Below are 20,003 nucleotides of genomic sequence, written 5' to 3'. Positions count from 1 at the left end.
TAGATACACCTCAAAGATAAAGTAGTGTTCTAATGAGAGGGTGAAGCAACCATGGCGGACAAGGAAAGTCAAAAATAGCATAAAAGCAATTGAGAGGGCACATAATATAGCGAAAATTAGAGGGGAGGTCAAGGATTAGAGAGCTTTAAAAACCAAATTATGGCAACTAAAAAGTCATAAGAAAACATGAACTATGAAGGTAAGCTAGCCAATAATATAATATCAAAAGATGCTTTTTCCAGATGTAATGAATGAAAGCAAGGGGAGAGTGGATATCAGAATGCTGGAAATTTAAGCTGGAGAAGTAGTGATGAGGGATAGAGAAATGGCAGAGAAACATAATAAATATCTTGTGTTAGTCTTCACTGTGGAAGACACTAACAGTATGCCAGAAATTTGAGAGTGTCAGGGGCAGAAGTGAGTGTCATTGCGATTACTAAGGAGATGGTGCTTGGAAAGCTGAATAGTCTGAAGTCACCTGAACCAGGTAGACTATACCTCAGGGTTCTGAAGAAGGAAACTGAAGAGACTGTGGGGACATTAATAGTGATCCTTCAAGAATCACTAAACTCTGGAATGCCTCCGGAGGACCAGGACATTGCAAATGTCAGTCCATTCTGTAAGAAAGGACGGAAGCAAAAGAAAGGAAATTATAGGCCAATTAACTGACTTCAAAGGTTGGGAAGATGTTGGAGTCCATTGTTAAAGATAAGATTTCAGTGTACTTGGAGACACATGGTAAGATAAGCCAAAGTCATCATGGTTTCCTTAAGGGGAAGTCTTGCCTGACTAATTTGTTGGAATTCTTTGAGGAAATAACAGGCAGGATAGACAAAGGAGAGTCAGTGGACGTTATTTACTTGGATTTTGACAAGGTGCCGCATATGAGGCTGCTTATAAATGGGGAAATGATTCAGAAATCAGGTGTGCAAAGTGATCTGGGAGTCTTCGTGCAGGATTCCCTAAAGGCTAACTTTCAGATTGAGTTGGTGGTAAGAAAAGCAAATGAAAAGTTAGTATTAATTCTGCAAGAACAAGAATACAATATAAAGGATGTAATGCTGAGGCTTTCTAAGGCATTGGTCAGACTGCGCTGGGAGTGTTGTGAGCAGTTTTGGGCCCCTCATCTAAGAAATGTTGGCAATGGAGAGGGTGCAGTGGAGGTTCACGAGAATAATTCCAATTTACAGTAATTGGAGTTTAGAAGAATGAGAGGGAACTCATTGAAACCTATCAATATGGAAAGGCCCAGATAGAATGAGTGTGTAAAGGATTTTTCCTACAGTGTATGAGCCTAGGATCAAAGAGCACAGCCTCAGAATACAAGGATGTCCCTTTAGAACAGAAATAAAGGAGACATTTTTTTAAAAAAGTCCAGTGGGTGGTGGATGTGTGGAATTCATCGCCACAAATGGCTGTGGAGGCTGTCATTGGGCATATTTAAAGCTGAGGTCGACAGATTAGAAAGGGCATCAAAGGTTATGGGGAGAAGACAGAAGAATAGGTTCGAGAGGGATAATAAATCAGTCATGATGTAATGCCAGAGCAGACTTGATTGTCTTAACAGTATAGTTCTGCTGTTTTATTTTATGGCCTTGTGGCATGACCAAAGTAAGGCAAAGAATTCATTGCCACACTTTATTGGAACCTTAAACAATTTGATTCAGATAAAATGCAAATGCCTCGATGGAAACAAACCAAATGCTTGGATAGCTTTAGTGTTATTTTTGTGTTCATACAGTTTCAGCAAAGGTCCAACAGAATGATTTGGTCTTCAAGTGGTAGGAAAAATCTATGGATAATGGGCTAATGGAGTAATCCTATGGGTAGGAGATCCCTCCTGTTCTCTCTGTGATTTTATGATCTCAGACTGATCCTTCTATGTAGTGCTGTTAGTTGTTTGAAAAAGCTGATGAGGACAAAGTACAAGATAGGGTCCAATATATCATAGGGGACAGATGGAAGCCTTCACTTCTGTGCTTTGAAAGAGATTTAAGCATTTCGTGATACAAAAATAAACAAGGAAGGATGGATTTATCCAAGTGGAACCAAATTGGGACATTTTCCTCAGCAGCTGCCGATCTCAGGATTAACTCTGGTTCATGTCTTCCCCCCCGGCTGACAGTTTCTGCTTAACCTGCTCATGAGAACTGTTACCTGTTTCCAAACAGCCCTTAGTGAAGATTGTTAAGCTTTTCAGTATCGCCATAGTAAAATCAAGAAAGTACACTAACTGGTACATTTTAAAATGAAAACAACTACTTGTCAGAGGAATTCACAAAAGATAAGGAAGCATTTGTGGGGAGAGAAAAAAAAAATAATGTTTCAGGCTGATGACCTTCCAACAGATCTAGATCTAATTTCAATGAAAGGACTCTGCCTGGAATATTAACATATTCTCTTTCTACAGAAGCTACCTGGTCTATTATTTCCAGCATTTTCTTCTTTATTTCAGATTGCTGACATCTACTCCATTGTGATTTTTATTTGCCTACCTACCAGTTGTAGACTGGAATTACTATGACAAGCATATTATATAGCTCTGTGAATACTGTTCACCATTTTGAATTTCATTTGCAAGTTTCTGTTGCCAGTAATACAGAAATTCTTCATTTTTATAATAAAATATTTCTATCTTTTTTGTCACTATCCTTTCTCCCAGTTCCTCACACAGTTTGAAAACCACCTCTCAGAACAAACTAAAGCAAGACTACTGGACCATTAGCAAGCAGTGCATCTCCAATGGTAGCATAATGCTGTGATAGTGCCAGCAACCTGGGTTCAATTCTCGCCACTGTCTGTTTAGAGTTTGAATTTTCTCTCCGTGACCGGGGAGGTTTCCTCCCACATGCCAAAGATATGTGGTTTAGTAGGTTAATTGATCACATGGGCGTAAGTGGACAGGACGAGTTTGTTGGGCTGGAAGGACTTGTTGCCTTACTGTATCTCTAATCATGATCAGTATCAAGAGAACTGTTTCAGTGTGTACAATGGAAATGAGAGGCTGACTTCCTGATGACTATAACTCTAATGTCATTGTATTGCCTTTAATTAACTTTGAGTGCCCTGATTCTATGAGGATATGAGCACCTTTGCTGTTGATACTGTTAATCCACAAGAGGTTAATTTAACATATTTAAAAGTCTGATTTCAGCCATTTGCTCTATTGTGTCAAAATCTAAACTTTCTTGGACTGGATTCATCAATCTATGAGGTCTCGAGGAGCTCTGCATTATCAGAAGTTGTTCAAGTGCACAATTTAGATCCTATAACAGCATCCAAAATGGATAGAATGCCCGTAACGTGCTGGCCAAAGTTACTCCCTTAAACTGAAATGAAAGAACAGATTAACTGGCCATTCATTTAACTTATGTTGGTGGGATCTTCCTACCTACTAGTCAAAAGAACCCTTGCTCAAAGAGGGTGTTTTTATGAGTTTGAAAGTTTTATGCTGATCTTGCTAAATGTTATTTAATTACAGGTATTGTCCTTCGGCAGTACAATGCATTCTAAAGATTTTTACTAATGTTAGAAGTAGAATCTGTTGATGACCATATAGTTGTCTCAATAATCAATGAACCAAAAGGAAAATCATAGGTGAAATCTTACCTTAAATCTGTTCAAATAATACCAATAAATTCTTTCTAGCTACCAAGGTATTTTAAAATAATAGTTTTAAAGTCACACCAATCCTCTGACAGCTTTCACAAGCTTGTGATCCAAGGTATACTTCACACTCTCAGTGTAGGTGATGTAGGTGTGTGGAACATCTGATATCTTTTTATTTGGTCCAGTGACTTCAATCACATCACCTCCTTTCGCAAGTTCATCATACCCAACTTCGCTATGCATTAGAAAGATTGAAAAAAGTAACTTTGCCAGTAGAAGTGCTGTATACAAAGCATTACCTTTCCACTTCTCTGCGCATTTCCTCGCGCTTTTTCCTGCGTTCCTCCCTACGGCGTTCAAACTCATCCATATCCATGGCTTAAGGGGAAATGTTCTGCTCTGCCTTGGTATAAATCTGAAAATAATAAGGGTAATAATTACAACACTCAGTAAGCATCAGTTGCATATACGAAACATCAACAAGATTAAATGTACTCATTATACTGTTTACCACATCAGGTGTCCCAAGGTAACAAGGGTTTCCCTTTGGTTTGGTGAATCAGGACTAAGTGAAACTGCTCATGCATATTGGCACCATTTAAAGATGTTAAATTAATTAAGAAAGATTTTTGTTAAACATTAGAAACTTAGTTAAATTGCCTGGCTCTGAGAATCGTCACTGCCGAATGAATTGCAATAATGCAAACAGCAGGGCCATAGCCTGCAAATATAAAGCAGTCAATTTCTCTCTTAATCTCTCACCATAAAATATTCTGTCAAGCTGAACTTGCATTGTAAAGTGTTTAAATGAAAATTCTAGTATTACATGCTAGAAGCATTTTATGAGAGATCTGCTTTACCAGTAATGAATGTCTCCAGTTGAACAAGCTAATGAGAAGTAGAAGAAAACACAGGTAGCATCACTGGAACCACCCAGAAATCTTCCGTGAATTAGATTTTCTGATAGCAGGAAAGAAATGTCTGCCCAGTCCCTGCAGTTTAATCAAACCGTTCCTTTTCCTGATATCTATTAGTCCTTTAAATAGTACCGCGTGGTGCTGAACACTGCCGAAAGTGTTCCAGCCCTGTGAGACAGTCCTTTTTCATACAGTGAAATCCACAGAGCCCACAACTAGAAAAGGCTATTAGAAAAGGGAAAGCTGGCTTCTCTTTCTGCTGCAGCCTTGTTTACAGAGCTGTCAGTGGTTAGCGAAACTCTGAAGGGAATCTGGCATTTAAGGCCAGCTCTTAGATTGTTTCCTGTGCAGTGCTGGAGGCCTCCACTTCCTTTGGAATCCCAGCTTTGGCTGTTCAGCAAGAACTGAAAATATTTTGTAAAGCCTGTGCAGACAGGGGCTGCCTGGATTCTGCAGCAAAGGCTGCCTGGGGTCAGCCGAGCTTGGCTTCAGGAACATGTTTTTGGTCGTGTCTCTAGTCAGAAGATTGAGAAGAGTTGCAATAAATATGTAGCAAGGGAGATATTTCCCCGAGGTCACTTAAAACTAGACATACATCCATTTTATGAGCAGTGAAACAAATATTAATTAATGGAATGTTCGTTTGTCTGTTTGGACTTTGTTAATTCAAAGAGATTACAAATAAAGAATTTGCTTTTACTTAGTGTCCATTATATCCAGTTTAGGTTATCCATCTGTACAGAGTCTTATTATGCTCTAGTAAAGAAGTACAGCAAGCTCCCACAAACATCTATGTGATAATGAGGTGATCGGCTTAACTAAGATGCTCACTGAACTAAGGGGCAGCACAGTAGCCTAGCAGTTAGAGTAATGCTAATACAGCACCAGTGATTACCAATTGGGGTTCAATATTTGTTGATCTCTGCAAGGAGTTTGTACGACCTTCCCATGACCACTTGAGTTTCCCCAGATGCTTCGATTTCCTCCCACAGTCCAAAGACGTATGGGCTAGTACATTTTGGGCATGCTGTGTTAGCACTTGAGTATTGGCGACACTTGCGTGCTGGCTTGCACATCTTCATTGATGCAAAGAGTGCATTTCACTGTATGCTGTGATGTACATGAGACAAATGAAGTAAATCTATAAAGAAGAGGAAGAAAGCCCTTAACTCCAAGTGGAGTCATTGGGATGCCGTTGTGACGGTGGTTTTCTCTTTAGCAGGATTTCTTATTTTTACAAGGTTGCTAGCTCGACACTCAACCCAGCACGGATGGAAAGCATGCAAGGGGGCTGGCTGGATTCGAACTCGGGAGCCTTCGCTCCAAAGTCCGGCACTGATGCCACTTTGCCACCAGCTGGCTAATCTATAAAGCTAAAGACAACCAAGGCTACTTTATTTGTGGCTGAGGAGCAAATATTGTCAGGAACATCAGAAACCCTGTGGTCTTCCTTTAAATAATACCAAGGGATTGTTTTATGTATATCCCTGTAAGCAGAAGGGCTTGATTTAGAATAATCTCTGACAGTGTTGCACACCTTCAGTACTACCCAGGACTGAGTGTTTGGGACCCTGTGGAAACTGAACCACAGTGTTCATTATTCAGTTTTGCAACCTGAGCATCTCTGCAGGGGCAGCATTTATTGCACAGCCAGAATGGCCTTTCGCAAAGTGGTGGTGAGCCACCTTCTTGAATTTTTGTAGTCCTTCTGGTGAAGATACTCCCACAGTGCGACTTAGAGATAGACCCAGTGACAAAGAAGAAAAAAAAGCAATGCATTTCCACAGCAGGTGGTCGTGAGTTGGACAGTGTCCTGTAGGAGCTGATGCTCCAAAAATGCCACAGGTAACACTGTACTCCTGAGTTTGGCCATCTTTGGTCAGGCGAGTACTATTTTTATGTACATAGAGAAGTTACATTATATATTTATTACTCCTGTCAATGCACCTCACTGTAAAACAATTTAAATCACCTTTTCATAATGTTGTAGATGCATGCTGGGCTGGCATTGATATATTTATGCACATTTTACTCCGAGGATGTACGGTGTATTGGAAAGAGAGGTTAGTAGGCAGAGGGGGTGGTGTGGCCCTGTGTATAAGAAATAATATTAAATCATTAGAAAGGGATGACATAGGATGGGAGGGTGTAGCGTCTCTATGGGTTGAGTTAAGAAATGACAAGGGTGAAAGGACCCTAATGGCAGTTTTATACCAGACTCCAAACAGCAGCCAGGATGTGGATTACAAATGACAGCAGGAGATAGAAAAGGCATGTCAGAAGGGCAATGCCATGATAATCATTGGGGATTTTAACATGAAAGTGGATTGGAAATACTAGGCCAGTACTGGACCTTGAGAGACAATTTGTATAATGTCAAGGGATGGCTTTTTAGAACAGCTTGTTGTTGAGCCCCCGAGGGGATCAGCTGTGCTCGATTTGGTGTTGTGCAATGATCCGGAGCTGATAAGAGAGCATAAAGTTAAGGAACTCTTAGGGAACAGTGATCGCAATATGAGCAAGTTCACTTGGAAACTTGAGAAGGAGAAACTAAATTCCTATGTGTCTGTAGTTCAGTGGAAAAAAGGAAATTATAATGGATGAGAGGGGAGCTGGCCAAAGTTGACTAGAAAGGGACATCAGCAGGAAAGGCAGCTGAGCAGCAATTGCAGGAGTTTCTGTGAAAAATGTGGGCAGTGCAAGACAGATATATTCCAAATAAGAAGAAATTTTCAAATGGAAGAAGGACACTACTGTGGATAACAAGTGAATTCAGAGCCAAAGTAAAAGCAAAAGAGTGGGCATACAAGGAAGCCAAAGATAGTGAGAAGACAGAGGATCGGAAAGTATTAAAAAACTTGCAGAAAGAAACTAGGAAGGTCATTAGGAAGGAAAAGATGAATTATGAAAGTAAGCTGGTGATTAATAGCAAAGAAGTTACTAAAACCTTTTTTAAGTATATAAAGGGTAAAAGAGTTGAGGGTAAATATAGGACCAATAGAAAATGATGCTGGAGACATTGTAATGAGAGATGCAGAGATGGCAGAGGTACTGAATTTGTGTTTTGCATTGTGTTCACGGTGGAAGACATCTGCAGTATATCAGACATTCAAGAATGTCAGGAAAGTGAAGAATGTGCAGTGAAAATTAAAACTGAGAAGGTGCTCAGGAAGCTTAATGGTCTGAGGGTTGATAAATCTCCTGGACTTGATGGAATACACCCTCACATTCTGAAGGAAGTATCTGCAGAGATTGCAAAGGCATTAACAATGATCTTTCAAGAATCGATAGATTCTGGCATTGTACCGGATAACTGGAAAATTGCAAGTGTTACTCCGTTATTTAAGAAGGATGGGAGGCAGTAGAAATGAAACTATAGGCCTGTTAGCCTGACATCAGTGGTTGGGAAGTTGTTGGAATCGATTGTTAGGGATGTGATTACAGGGTACCTGGAGGCACAAGACAAGATAGACCAAAACCAGCATGGTTTCCTGAAGGAAAATGCTGCCCGACTAACCTACTGCAATTTTTTGAGGAAATTACAAGCAGGATAGTTAGAGATGCAGTTAATGTGGTGTACTTGGATTTTCAGAGGGCCTTTGACAAGGTACTACACGAGGCTGCCTAGCAAGGTAAGAGCCCTGGAATGATAGGGAAGTTACTGGCGTGGATGGAGCATTGGTTGATTGGCAGAAAACAGAGCGGGAATGAAGGGATCCTATTCTAGCTGACTGCCAGCGCAGTTCCACAGGGGTCGGTGTTGGGACAATTGCTTTTACGATGTATGTCAATGATCTGGACTGTGGGATTAATGGAATTGTGGTTAAATTTGCCGATGATACAAAGATAGGTGGAGGAGCAGGTAGTGTTGAGGAAACAGAGAGCCTGCAGAGTGACTTAGATAGTTTAGGAGAAAGGGCAAAGAAGTGGCAAATGAAATACAATGTTGGAAAGTTTATGGTCATGCACTTTGGTGGAAGAAATAAGTGGGCAGACTGTTATTTAGATGAGGAGAGAATTCAAAAATGCAGAGATGCAAAGGGACTTGGAAGTGCTTGTGCAGGATACCCTAAATGTTAATCTCCAGGTTGAGTCAGTTGTGAAGGTGGTGAATGCAATGTTGGCATTCATTTCTAGATGTATAGAATATAAGAGCAGGAATGTGATGTTGAGGCTGAATAAGGCACTTGTGAGACCACATGGAGAATTGTGTGCAGTTTTGGGCTCCTTATTTTAGAAAGGATATACTGACATTGGAGAGGGTTCAGATAAGATTCACGAGAATGATTCCAAGAATGAAAGGGTTACTATACGAAGAACGTCTGGCATCTCTGGGACTGTATTCCCTGGAGTTCAGGAGGATGAGGGGAGATCTCAGAAACATTCCAAATGTTAAAAGGCCTGAACAGATTAGTTATGGCAAAGTTATTTCCCATGGTAGGGGAGTCTAGGACAGGAGACCATGACTTCAGGATTGAAGGAAGTTCATTTAGAACAGAGATGTGGAGAAATTACTTTAGTCAGAGGGTGGTAAATCTGTGGAATTTGTTGCCACGAGTGGCTGTGGAGGTCAAGTCATTGGTTGTATTTAAGGCAGAGGTAGATAGGTTCTTGAGTAGCCAGGACTCAAAAAGTATAGGGAGAAGCAGGGGAGAGGGGATGACTGGAAGAATTGGAGCAGCCCATGATTGAATGGGGGAAGCAGACTCAATGGGCCAAATGGCCTGCTTCTGCTCCTCTATCTTATGTTCATTATCCTCTAACTTTACTTTTATGTAATTCTTTACAATTGTTGAATAGTGTTGTCTTTGTTGCATGTCATGTCTTGACCAACACACCACAGCAAATTCCTAATAAATGATAGTATATAGTGAATAAAGTTGATCCTTAATGTTCATTATTCTGCTTGAGCAGTTCATGTATATCTAAGATGCCAGACACTATTTAATTCCTGTTCTCAATAATTTTCATATGCTTCAAAATGATGATACTAATTGAGCTTTAAGTGCCAATACATTTGGGAAATGGAAGATGGATTAGTCAGAGATTTACACTCATTCTCCAAGTTCTCAATATCCCTCTGAGGCTACCTAGGCATCTTCCTCTGGGGCAGTGAAACACAGCTCTATTGTTTTCATGTGAGTCGGGCTCGATCCCTCTACAGTCACACATTATCCTGATTCAAATATTTGGTTTTCATCATCATTATGGACATGGAGGCATGGACATAGAAGGATATCGATGCAGAAGATAGATCGAATCACCATGAAATGACTCTCGCAATATTAATTGCAATCTCCTTGCTATGGAAAGGAAATAAACAGTATGAATCTTACATTGGTTGGAGAGGGGATTGAAATAGGTCAGTCACTGATGCTTCTAGAAATGTAGAGAAACCGGGAAGCTGAAGAGAATGGAAATTCCTTCTGAAATCCATTTGAGTTGAGCGAAGAAATGTTTAGGGGAGACATCAGAGACAATTGTTTTTTCTAAAAAAAAACGCAGGATGTGGTATGTGCCTAGAACGCACAGTGGGGTTGGTGGTAGAGGCTGATAATACAGGGACATTTAAGAGACTCTTAAAACAAATTCTTCCCTCCGCCACCATACTTCTGAACAGACACTGAGCCCATGAACACTACCCTTAGTATTTTTCCCTCTCTTTTTGCACTACTTAAATATTTTATTAATGCTTATTGTAATTTATCGTTTTTATAATGTATTACAATTTACTGCTGCTGCAAAACAACAAAATTGATACATATGCCAGTGATGTTACAACTAATTCTGATAGGCACGTGGTTGTAACAAAAAAGAGTTATGGGCTATGTAGGTGGGTAGGGTTAGGTTGAGCAGGTCACAGAGCAGGTTTACGTATGTCAGTACAACATTGTGGATTGTGCTAGACCAGGGGTTGGCAACCTTTACCACTGAAAGAGCCATATGGACCCATTTCCCACAGAAAAGAAAACACTGGGAGCCACAAAACCCGTTTGACATTTAAAATGAAATAACACTGCATACAACGGTTTTTTTTGCCTTTATGCTATGTGTAAACAAACTATAATGTGTTGCATTTACGAAATTGATGAACTCCTGCAGAGAAAACAAAATTACATTTCTGCATGCAACAAAAACATTTTGAACTCCAAAAAAAAGACGTTGGGTTGAAGGTTACTCCATAGTTAGCCTATCTTGGATCGAAGAATTAAAAGAAAGCGCGCACTGGCGGGTGTCAGGCATTGGCAGTGGTGATGTATATTAATAGCGATAAAAAGCACGTTGTAGCGGCGTGCTACATGCAGCGCTAAAATAACGACACTGCAGTCAAAGATAACTTTATTCAAACTAAACAGCCTTGCTTTAAAGCCTCCCTCAACCCGCCCCCCATGGGCACGGATGCTCCAAAAAACACGTACTCACAAACCCCCATAGGCTATCTTCCTTAGCTGGAACGGTGGCTAATTGTGAGCCGGTTCGGATGTGCCAGGAAATGGGGTCGCCACAACGTTTTATTTAGATTGTACAAGATCACCATAATCTTCAAATTTCGAATTACATTTCAAAAACTAACAAACCACGGGGAGCCGCAGCACAGAGATGAAAGAGGCGCATGCGGCTCCGGAGCCGCGGGTTGCCGACCCCTGTGCTAGACTGTTGAATGTTCTGTGTTCTCTTGAATAGTCTGATGGTGAAAGGCAGAATTCCTGTGAATATCGAGAAGTCAATAACTTCAGAGCTGAACAAAGGAAGTTAGGAACTAGAGCAAGGGGGAGTATGAAAGTTGTGACACACTTCATGGTGATTTAAATTTAATAAAAATTGGGTAGGGAGGCAATAGAGAAAATGCAAAATATGGGCTGGGTGAATGAAGGTGAAAAAAAGACAAGTGCAGAGAAGAGTAGGTGAGGAGGTAAAGTAGTTCCTGTGAATTACAGTTGAATTAAAATTTACAGGCACAGAGAGTTGTTTATTTGTAGTGGAGCAGCAAACCCTGCCATCAAAATTTATTGGAAAGTCATGAGAAAACAAATGGAATGGGTCTTCCTCATGTTCAAACTGAAAATGGGATTTCAGTGAAGGAAGTGCCTGGTGCTTTTATAACCTCTCCAGGTAGATCTTTAGCTATGACTCAGAACTGACCATGGAAAAATATCAAACTATACAGACTAAAATGGTCAAGAATGACCAGAAATGGCCACATCATTCATCCACTACACATTTACCTGTATCAATGCTTAGAGTAATACAATATGGAAACAGACCCTGGTGACCAAGGTGTCCGCCTGAACTAGCTCCATATCCCTCTAAACTTCTTTGATCCGGGTACCTCTCTTAAATGTTCTAAATGTACCTGCCTCTATCACTACCACTTAGTAGCTTGTCCCATATACCCACTAGCCTCTCCTTTCCTCTCTCATTTTAACCCATGGCCTCGAGCTTTCGATTCCACTATGCTGAGAAAAAGAACTTATCCTTGCCCTTCCTGATTTGATAAATCTCTAGAAAGGCAGTTCAGGGTATTTGTACAATGTCTAATTTACTGTTCACTGCTGCAGTATCATCATAAGAATCTAAAAAGACAGTACGAGCACCACGTTCACATCTCTTTAGTGCTTTACGGTTTCAGATTCCTTGAGTCCTACTTCCTAGGAAACCAATAAAATATTTCCCAAACATCCATAAAAAGTAATGACAGTTTGGAATTGCAAGAGATCATTAAAGAGCCCATGTAGAAAATGTATTTGCTATACAAGTAATTCCTGATCCTGCTTTATGCAGACACCGGGAGCAGTCTCTCCAACAAGCTACATTCCAAAGTACTGGCAAGCTACATTCCATGACTATTAAAATTCACTAGAAGGTATCAGATTTAAATATAGTATTTAAATTGTCTCCTAACCTTGTCTAATCAAAATGAAAGGTGAATTTGTTTTCTTACTTACTTTTACTTGGTACAGTCAACTCTTTTGTTTCTCTGCTCAATCTCAAAATTCGTTACAACCTGCCATTCTCTTCATTTGGCTATATTATAAATTAAAGTCAACCTTTCTCATTTCCCACCGATGCTGACTGATCTGCTACACATTTGAAATGCATTGAACTCAAATATAGGAGTGTTTTACAAAACTGACCAACAAAACAATAAACCGATAATAATAAGCAGGAAAAGAGAACATCAGTCATCAGGTTTTTAAAAGAATTCATTCAAGAACAGCATCTACTTTCCTTTCCAAATATATAGTGCCAGGCAAGGACAACAGGTGGAAGTGATATGTACTCATATTTATATAACATCAAAAGACTGGATTGGAACAAGTGTCACAAATGTGAACACACCTAGACTGATGGAGGCATCAATGACCTTCAAGTTGCCTCGTATTTAGTGGGTTTAAATGGCTGGTTTTAATCTAATAATCTGGGATCACTGAATTAATCATAAACTCAAGAGGTTCTGCAGATGCTGGAAATCCAGAGTAACACACACAAAAAATGCCAAGACATCAAACTTTACTCCTTTCCATAGATGCTGCCTAACCTGCTGAGTCCTCCAGCATTTAGAGTATGTTTCATGAAATTAATCAAAGCTTCCAGTCAAGAAGGCATCGAGTTGCAGTCTCTGATTTAGTTGCTTTTAAAAGTTTTTTTTTTAAGGCTCGTAGGGATGGGTTTTGGGGATAGAGAGGGACAGTAGGGGCCATTTGTTGTTATCAGCAATTCCTACTGAGAGTGAAGTTCAAAGGTCGATTGGAAGTCTGAAAGTTAAGATCAGAGCCCTGATTCAGCAAGTCCTCTCAGGATGTTAAAGGCCCAGTGTCTGCAAGTCTGCTGGCCTGTCCTGCCTGGGTTTAGAGAGCTGTGTATATTGGTGGGATGGAGGGAGGAAGAAGGCATGTGTTGCATTTGTTGCTTTGGAAATTCTCTCTCCTCCTCCTTCCAAATATATTCAGAAGATATCAAAGCTTAAAAATATGCACCACTGGGTTCAAGAACAGCCATTATAAGGCTCTTGAGTGAATCTCCCATTTGACCTCACACTCTACCTCACCATGGCCCTCTCATACTATTGTCTACCTGCATTCTACTGTCTCTGTGTCTTTAACTCTATCACTATAATCCGCATTCTGTTATGCTTTTCCCTTGCACTAACTCAATGTACTTACGTTTTGAAATGATCTGTGTGGATGGCTTGCAAAAGTTTTTTTTTATTGTTTATTAATGCCACATATACAAAATGCAAATTCCAGTTCCAATCAATAGTCAAGGAGAACTGCCACAGGTGAAGCATGGGTAAATTAGTCATGATCATAATGTATGTCAGGACAAGCTTGAAGGACCAAATGGCCTACTTCTGCTCCTATTTTTTTCCCGTGTCCTTGAGCTAAGATGCGATTAAGCAACGGGAGGAATCTCCTTCTGGACATTTAACTACTTGTAGGTAAGTTTCTTCATGCAGTTTTGTTGCAAATCTAATGTACATATTTATCTCCATTATCTACAAAGCTACATTGCCATGCTTTCTAGTGTAGTTCCAGATTACTATGGTCAGCCAGGAATATTATGCCAAGTACCCCATTTCCTCAAAAACATGAGACATCAGCACTTTCACAAGGGCTCCTTTACCAAAACCTATTGTATGTTGCCACAACTGCAACTTTACGGCAAGGACTGCTTTGTCAGTGAATCTCAAGAGGAAATTGGCAATAAGATTTCTACATGAATCTTATTGGAACTGGAGCTAGAAATGTTACAATACTTCACACTTTGAAACCAACTATTAGATAAGGTAGATAAATCCAGTGACACTTATTTCCAAACACTGAATTTCGTTCTCTCTTGCCAGCAAGTGGAGAGGTACCGGGATTGGCTAAAACTGCAGACTTCCTTATGGTGGAAGAAGCCATTAATTGCAAGCATATTCTTTTATGGATGAAGCATGTCAACTCTGAAATCTTTTTCATGTTCAGTAAAGGACAATTTCTTAATATTTTACTGCTACATGGTATATAATATGAATGACTTGAATTGTCATATTGTCTCATCTTCTTACTGAATTAAGTACATATTGCTGTCATCATCATTACATGCTGTGTCATATGACATGGACAATCATAGTCTCATGAGCATGATTGTTCTTGACAAATTTTTCTACTGAAGTGGTTTGCCATTGCCCTCTTCTCATCAGTGTCCTTACAAGACAGGTAAGCCCAGCCATAAACAATCCTCCTCGGAGACTGTCTGCTTGACGTCAGTGGTCGCATAACCAGAACGTGTGATATGCACCAGATGCTTATACGACCATCTACCACCTGCTCTACTGGCTTCACATGAACATGGTTGGGGGTTGGGGGGAGGGGAAGTGGGCGCAACCCCTTGTTCAAGGATGACCTGCAGGCTAGTGAAGGGAAGGAGCACCTTTGGTATCTCCACCCCACCACCAAAATGCGTATTGCTGTATATTCTGAATTAGCTGAATATTGTTGCAGCAATAAAAATAAATAGCATTACTGTATGATGCTTGGAAGAGGTTTAATCTAAAGGAAGTCAAAAGATTGTAAAACTCACTGCAGTCCAAGTGGAGACATCCATGAATTACAATCCTAAAGATTGCTCTTCTGATTTCGCTAAAGGTGTGAATTTCACAGAAGATGATTGTCAATTTTGAGGTAGAATCACTATTGTATGGTAGCAAATGCAGTATCCAATATACATAACAAGATCTCAAAAGTGTCAAGATAACAATAAAAATGTTATCTGTTTCACTAATATTTGTTGAGGATTAAACAGTGGTTAGGATATTCAATAGAGTAGACAAGGTCTCAGTTTAGCAACAGTGATACAACCCTGAGATTAATTTTTTTTGTGGGCATTGGCAACCTAATGACCACAGTGTTAGTGATGCAGGTGGTTAGTTCTCTAAGAACTCTCTGGAGAGGAATTGAATCCATAATTTTCTGCATCAGAAAGCAAACACGTTGCCAATTGGATAGCGTTGGAACACATTACGTATGGTTATGATTCTTTTAAATGATTGATGAATGAAAAAAAATCACAGAATTCTGATTTAACTGTATTTAGGTCTGAAAGAAAAATCTCACTGTTGTTACTGGGTAAAATTAAATTGCATTGTATATAGAAAAATAAAGTGTCATTTTCTCTTTTGATTATAAAGCATTGTTAATTAATGTATTTTTAAATATGATCTTTGCCTCAGATAGTAGCAAAGTGAAATCTTAATATTTGAATATACTTATCTCATGAGTTCATAAGGCAATAAAAAAGAAACTTGTTATTTTGTTGACCAACAACTTGCAATACTTATTCACTTTATATTTATGACTGTGAAGCTAAGCACAACTCCAATGTCATGTTCAAGTTCACTGACAACACCACTGTCGTTGGATGAATCAAAGGTCATAATGAATCAGTATATAGGAGGAGGAATGAAAATCTGGCTGAGTGGTGCCACAACAACAGCAACCTTTTACGCAGTGCTAGCAAGACCAAGGAGCTGGTTATTGACTTCAGGAGGAGGAAACCAGAGGTCCATGAGCCAGTCAGAGATGGAGAGAGTCAGCAACTTTAAACTCCTCACTGTTATCATTTCAAAGGACCTGCCATGGGGAAGTGTAATTACAAAGAAAGTTTGACAGAGCCTCTACTTCCTTAGACATTTGTGAAGATTCAGCATGACATGCAAAACTTTGACAAACTTCTATACCTGCATGGTGGAGGGTATAATGACTGGCTACATCACAGCCTGGTATGGGAGAACCAAGCTACTTGAACAGTTCTTCATCTGAAGTTCTTGATATCATTCATTCATCGTGTATTTATTTGTTCATTTGTACATGTGGTTTGTTGTCTTTTGCACTCTGCTTGCCAGCCCCATTGGGTGCAGTCTTCATTGATTCTTTATGATTATTGGATTTACTGCATATGCCCACAAAAATTAATCTCAGGCTTGTATCTGGTGATATATATGTACCTAGATCAGGGGTCGGCAACCCGCGGCTCCAGAGCCGCATGCGCCTCTTTCATCTCTGTGCTGCGGCTCCCCGTGGTTTGTTAGTTTTTGAAATGTAATTCGAAATTTGAAGATTATGGTGATCTTGTACAATCTAAAAACGTTGTGGAGACCCCATTTCCTGGCACATCCGAACCGGCTCACAATTAGCCACCGTTCCGGCTAAGGGAGATAGCCTACGGGGGTTTGTGAGTACATGTCTTTTGGAGCATCCGCGCCCACGGGGGGCGGGTTGAGGGAGGCTTTAAAGCAAGGCTGTTTAGTTCGAATAAAGTTACCTTTGACTGCAGTGTCTTTATTTTAGCGCTGCATGTAGCACGCCGCTACAACGTGTTTTTTATCGCTATTAATATACGTCACCACTGCCAATGCCTGACACCCACCAGTGCGCGCTTTCTTTTAATTCTTCGATCCAAGATAGGCTAACTATGGAGTAACCTTCAACCCAACGTCTTTTTTTTGGAGTTCAAAATGTTTTTGTTGCATGCAGAAATGTAATTTTGTTTTCTCTGCAGGAGTTCATCAATTTCGTAAATGCAACACATTATAGTTTGTTTACACATAGCATAAAGGCAAAAAAAAACATTGTATGCAGTGTTATTTCATTTTAAATGTCAAACGGGTTTTGTGGCTCCCAGTGTTTTCTTTTCTGTGGGAAGTGGGTCCATATTGTCTCTTTCAGTGGTAAACGTTGCCGACCCCTGACCTAGATAATAACTTTACTTTGAAATTTGTATTTTCCTGTAAGATTGTTGGTGAGGATAACTATAACACATGCTATTTTAGATAAGTGTCAGATTATGGAGTGCTAGAGGGCATCAGAGTGACACATTATACTGAGAAGTTTTATGGTGAAGAGGATTAAAGTGAAAGAAATTAGAATGAATTACATTAAGTTAGAATAATGGAATGATGTGCTATGGTGAAGACTATTTTTAATGAAGTAACGGTCCATGAAACCATTGTTGCTACCTCACTATTTTGCACTATTGTAGTTTATAGTATATTATCTGTATGGTTCTGTACTGCTGCTGTGAAACCACAAATTTCATGAGTTTTCATGAAAAATCTATGGCCACATTATTAGGAAAAAGAGTGGAACATGGTGTGGTCTTCTGCTGCTGTAGCCCCTCCACTTCAACGTTTGATATGTTGGGTGTTCACAGATGTTCTTCTGCATACCACCATTATAATGCATGGATATTTGGGGTACTGTCATCTTCCTGTCAGCTTGAACCAGTCTGGCCATTCTCCTCGGACATCTCTCATTAACAAGGAGCTTTTGCCCTCAGAAATGCCACTCACTAGATGTATTATTTCGTTCTGATTATCACACCATTCTCTGTAAACTCTAGCAACCACAGTGCACAAAATTCCCAGGAAATCAGCAGATGATTCAAACCATCCTGTTTGGCATCAACAATCGTTCCATGGTCAAAGTTACTTACATCTTATTACTTCCCCATTCTGATCTATGGTCTGAACAACAACTGAAACCTCTTGACCATGCCTGCATGCTTTTATACATTGAATTGCAGCAAGCCAACTTATTGATTGATTAGATATTTACACTAAAGAGCAGGTGTACAAATACCAAATAAATCAGTGGTAATAAACCTCATTGTGATAGAATACTGAAAAATGCCAGTAAAGACTATTAACATAGAAGAAATCTGCTAAATATATTGAAGCAAAGAGGACTAGCTGCACATCTCAGCAATTCCTTTTTATATCTGAGCTTGGACAAAACATTGACTTGGACTCCAGTGTGGAGAAAAAAGAGTGGAGAAAAGAACCAGTGACTCTTTACTGGCAATACTAATGAACACACTGAAGCCAGCCCTTATATTAATGAACAATCCTCAATACTAAAAACATACTTAATCCAGTTCTTATATTTTCTGACTGAGGTACAGCATTTTTCAAATAAACTGTTGGAGTTTCTAATTGTGCACCAAGAAACATTTTAAATCCACAGCTGTGCAGGTTTCTGCAAACTTGGCCCAAGTTAAGCATTGATCCTGAACACTGAACTTTTGTACTGTACTTTTTCACTGCTAAACCCAGTTTCTTTAATATAAAGTAATGGTTCCACTGGGAGACTGGTTACTGGAAGCATAACGAGTCATTCCGAGTTAAAATTTGGTATATGTAGTTCAAAGTTCAAAGTAAATTTATTCTCAAAATGCATGCATCACCATATACTCCGCTAAGATTCTTTTTCTTGCAAATTCAAAGAAACACAATAGAATCAATGAAAATACACACAAGAAATATGGACAAACAACTAGTGTGTAAAAGGCAACAACATCTGCAAATACAAAAAATTTTAAAAAACAATAATAAATAAAGAATAAGTATCGAGGTCATGAGTTGCAGAGTCTTGAAAATGAGTCACTACATTTTGCAATTATTTCAGTTTTGGGGCTCTATGATTCAACAGCCTGATAGTTGAGGGGTAATGATCTTTCCTGAACCTGTTGGTGTGGGTCTTGAGACTCCTGTACCTTCTTCCTGATGGTAGCAGTGAGAAGACAGCATGTCCTGGATGGTGGGGGCATAATTTAAAATAATTCACAAGATTTAAACCTCTAGCAGCACACACAAAAATGCTGGAGGAACTCAGTAGGTCAGGTGGTATCTATTGAAATGAATAAACAGCCAACATTTTGGGGCGAGACCTGTGTTTAGGACTCTTTTAAACCTTTAGTTAGGATCATGAAGCATTTTTAAATTCACTCCTCCCCATTCTATTCTCAGCCTGAGCTAGGGAAATCAGCACAGCTTGCACTTATCCATTCAATGCAGTCAGTGAATGGAAGATGACCTCATACAAAGTTTCCCATCAGTCTCAACTAGCTAGAGAACTCTTTGTATTCTGTACAACAAATTCCCACAGCCTTCTTAAATCCCATCTTTTTTTAAAATACTCTAAAGAAGATGATATTCATTGCCCAACCCTGCTTCTTAAATAAATGTGATGCTGAGCAGCATTCATTTGGTAGGAAGAATCACTGGGTCACTTCAGAGGCCAGCAGAGGTCGAGGTTTTCTCATGTCCATTCTCTATGATGTTTGAAAATGTGCTCTTTCCATCAAAGTAATAGCATATTACTGGGGAAACACCCATGTGAAGTGTTGAACTGATGGTAGACACATTATGGTGGTCTGTAAACACAGCAAACTCTTGTTTAACAATATTTGTAGTTACATTGAAATGGATTCTTTTTCCATACTGAGATGGGTAAATGGCTGGATGTGTTGGTGATATTGTTGAAGGAGAATGGGTGGGATGGGGACTTACCTTCATGGGCTTTCAGTTCTGCACTGCACAGTAGAACCTCAAAACAGAAGCGGCTGAGCACTGTCACCCGGTAACACCACACAAAGCAAGCAACAGTATTTTAATGAGTATAGGCAGTTATAAGTGAACCTTTTCAAACTATTGTG

General features: G+C 39.7%; 1 protein-coding gene across 3 annotated transcripts in view; it reads right to left on the bottom strand.

Moving 5' to 3' along the window:
- The window catches only part of LOC132403850 (non-muscle caldesmon-like), a 239,790-nt gene that overhangs the window by 148,435 nt on the left and 71,352 nt on the right, over window positions 1–20,003 (bottom strand). For all 3 annotated transcript variants that reach the window (XM_059987585.1, XM_059987584.1, XM_059987586.1), the window contains exon 2: window positions 3,909–4,024. In XM_059987585.1, the coding sequence (XP_059843568.1) occupies window positions 3,909–3,985 (77 nt within the window). In that variant the 5' untranslated portion in view covers window positions 3,986–4,024. The remainder of the gene's footprint in view (window positions 1–3,908; window positions 4,025–20,003) is intronic.

Source organism: Hypanus sabinus, chromosome 13 (assembly GCF_030144855.1).
Source record: "Hypanus sabinus isolate sHypSab1 chromosome 13, sHypSab1.hap1, whole genome shotgun sequence".
In the NCBI taxonomy this organism is placed as follows: Eukaryota; Metazoa; Chordata; class Chondrichthyes; order Myliobatiformes; family Dasyatidae; genus Hypanus; species Hypanus sabinus.
This window is presented reverse-complemented; position numbering and strand designations above follow the sequence as displayed.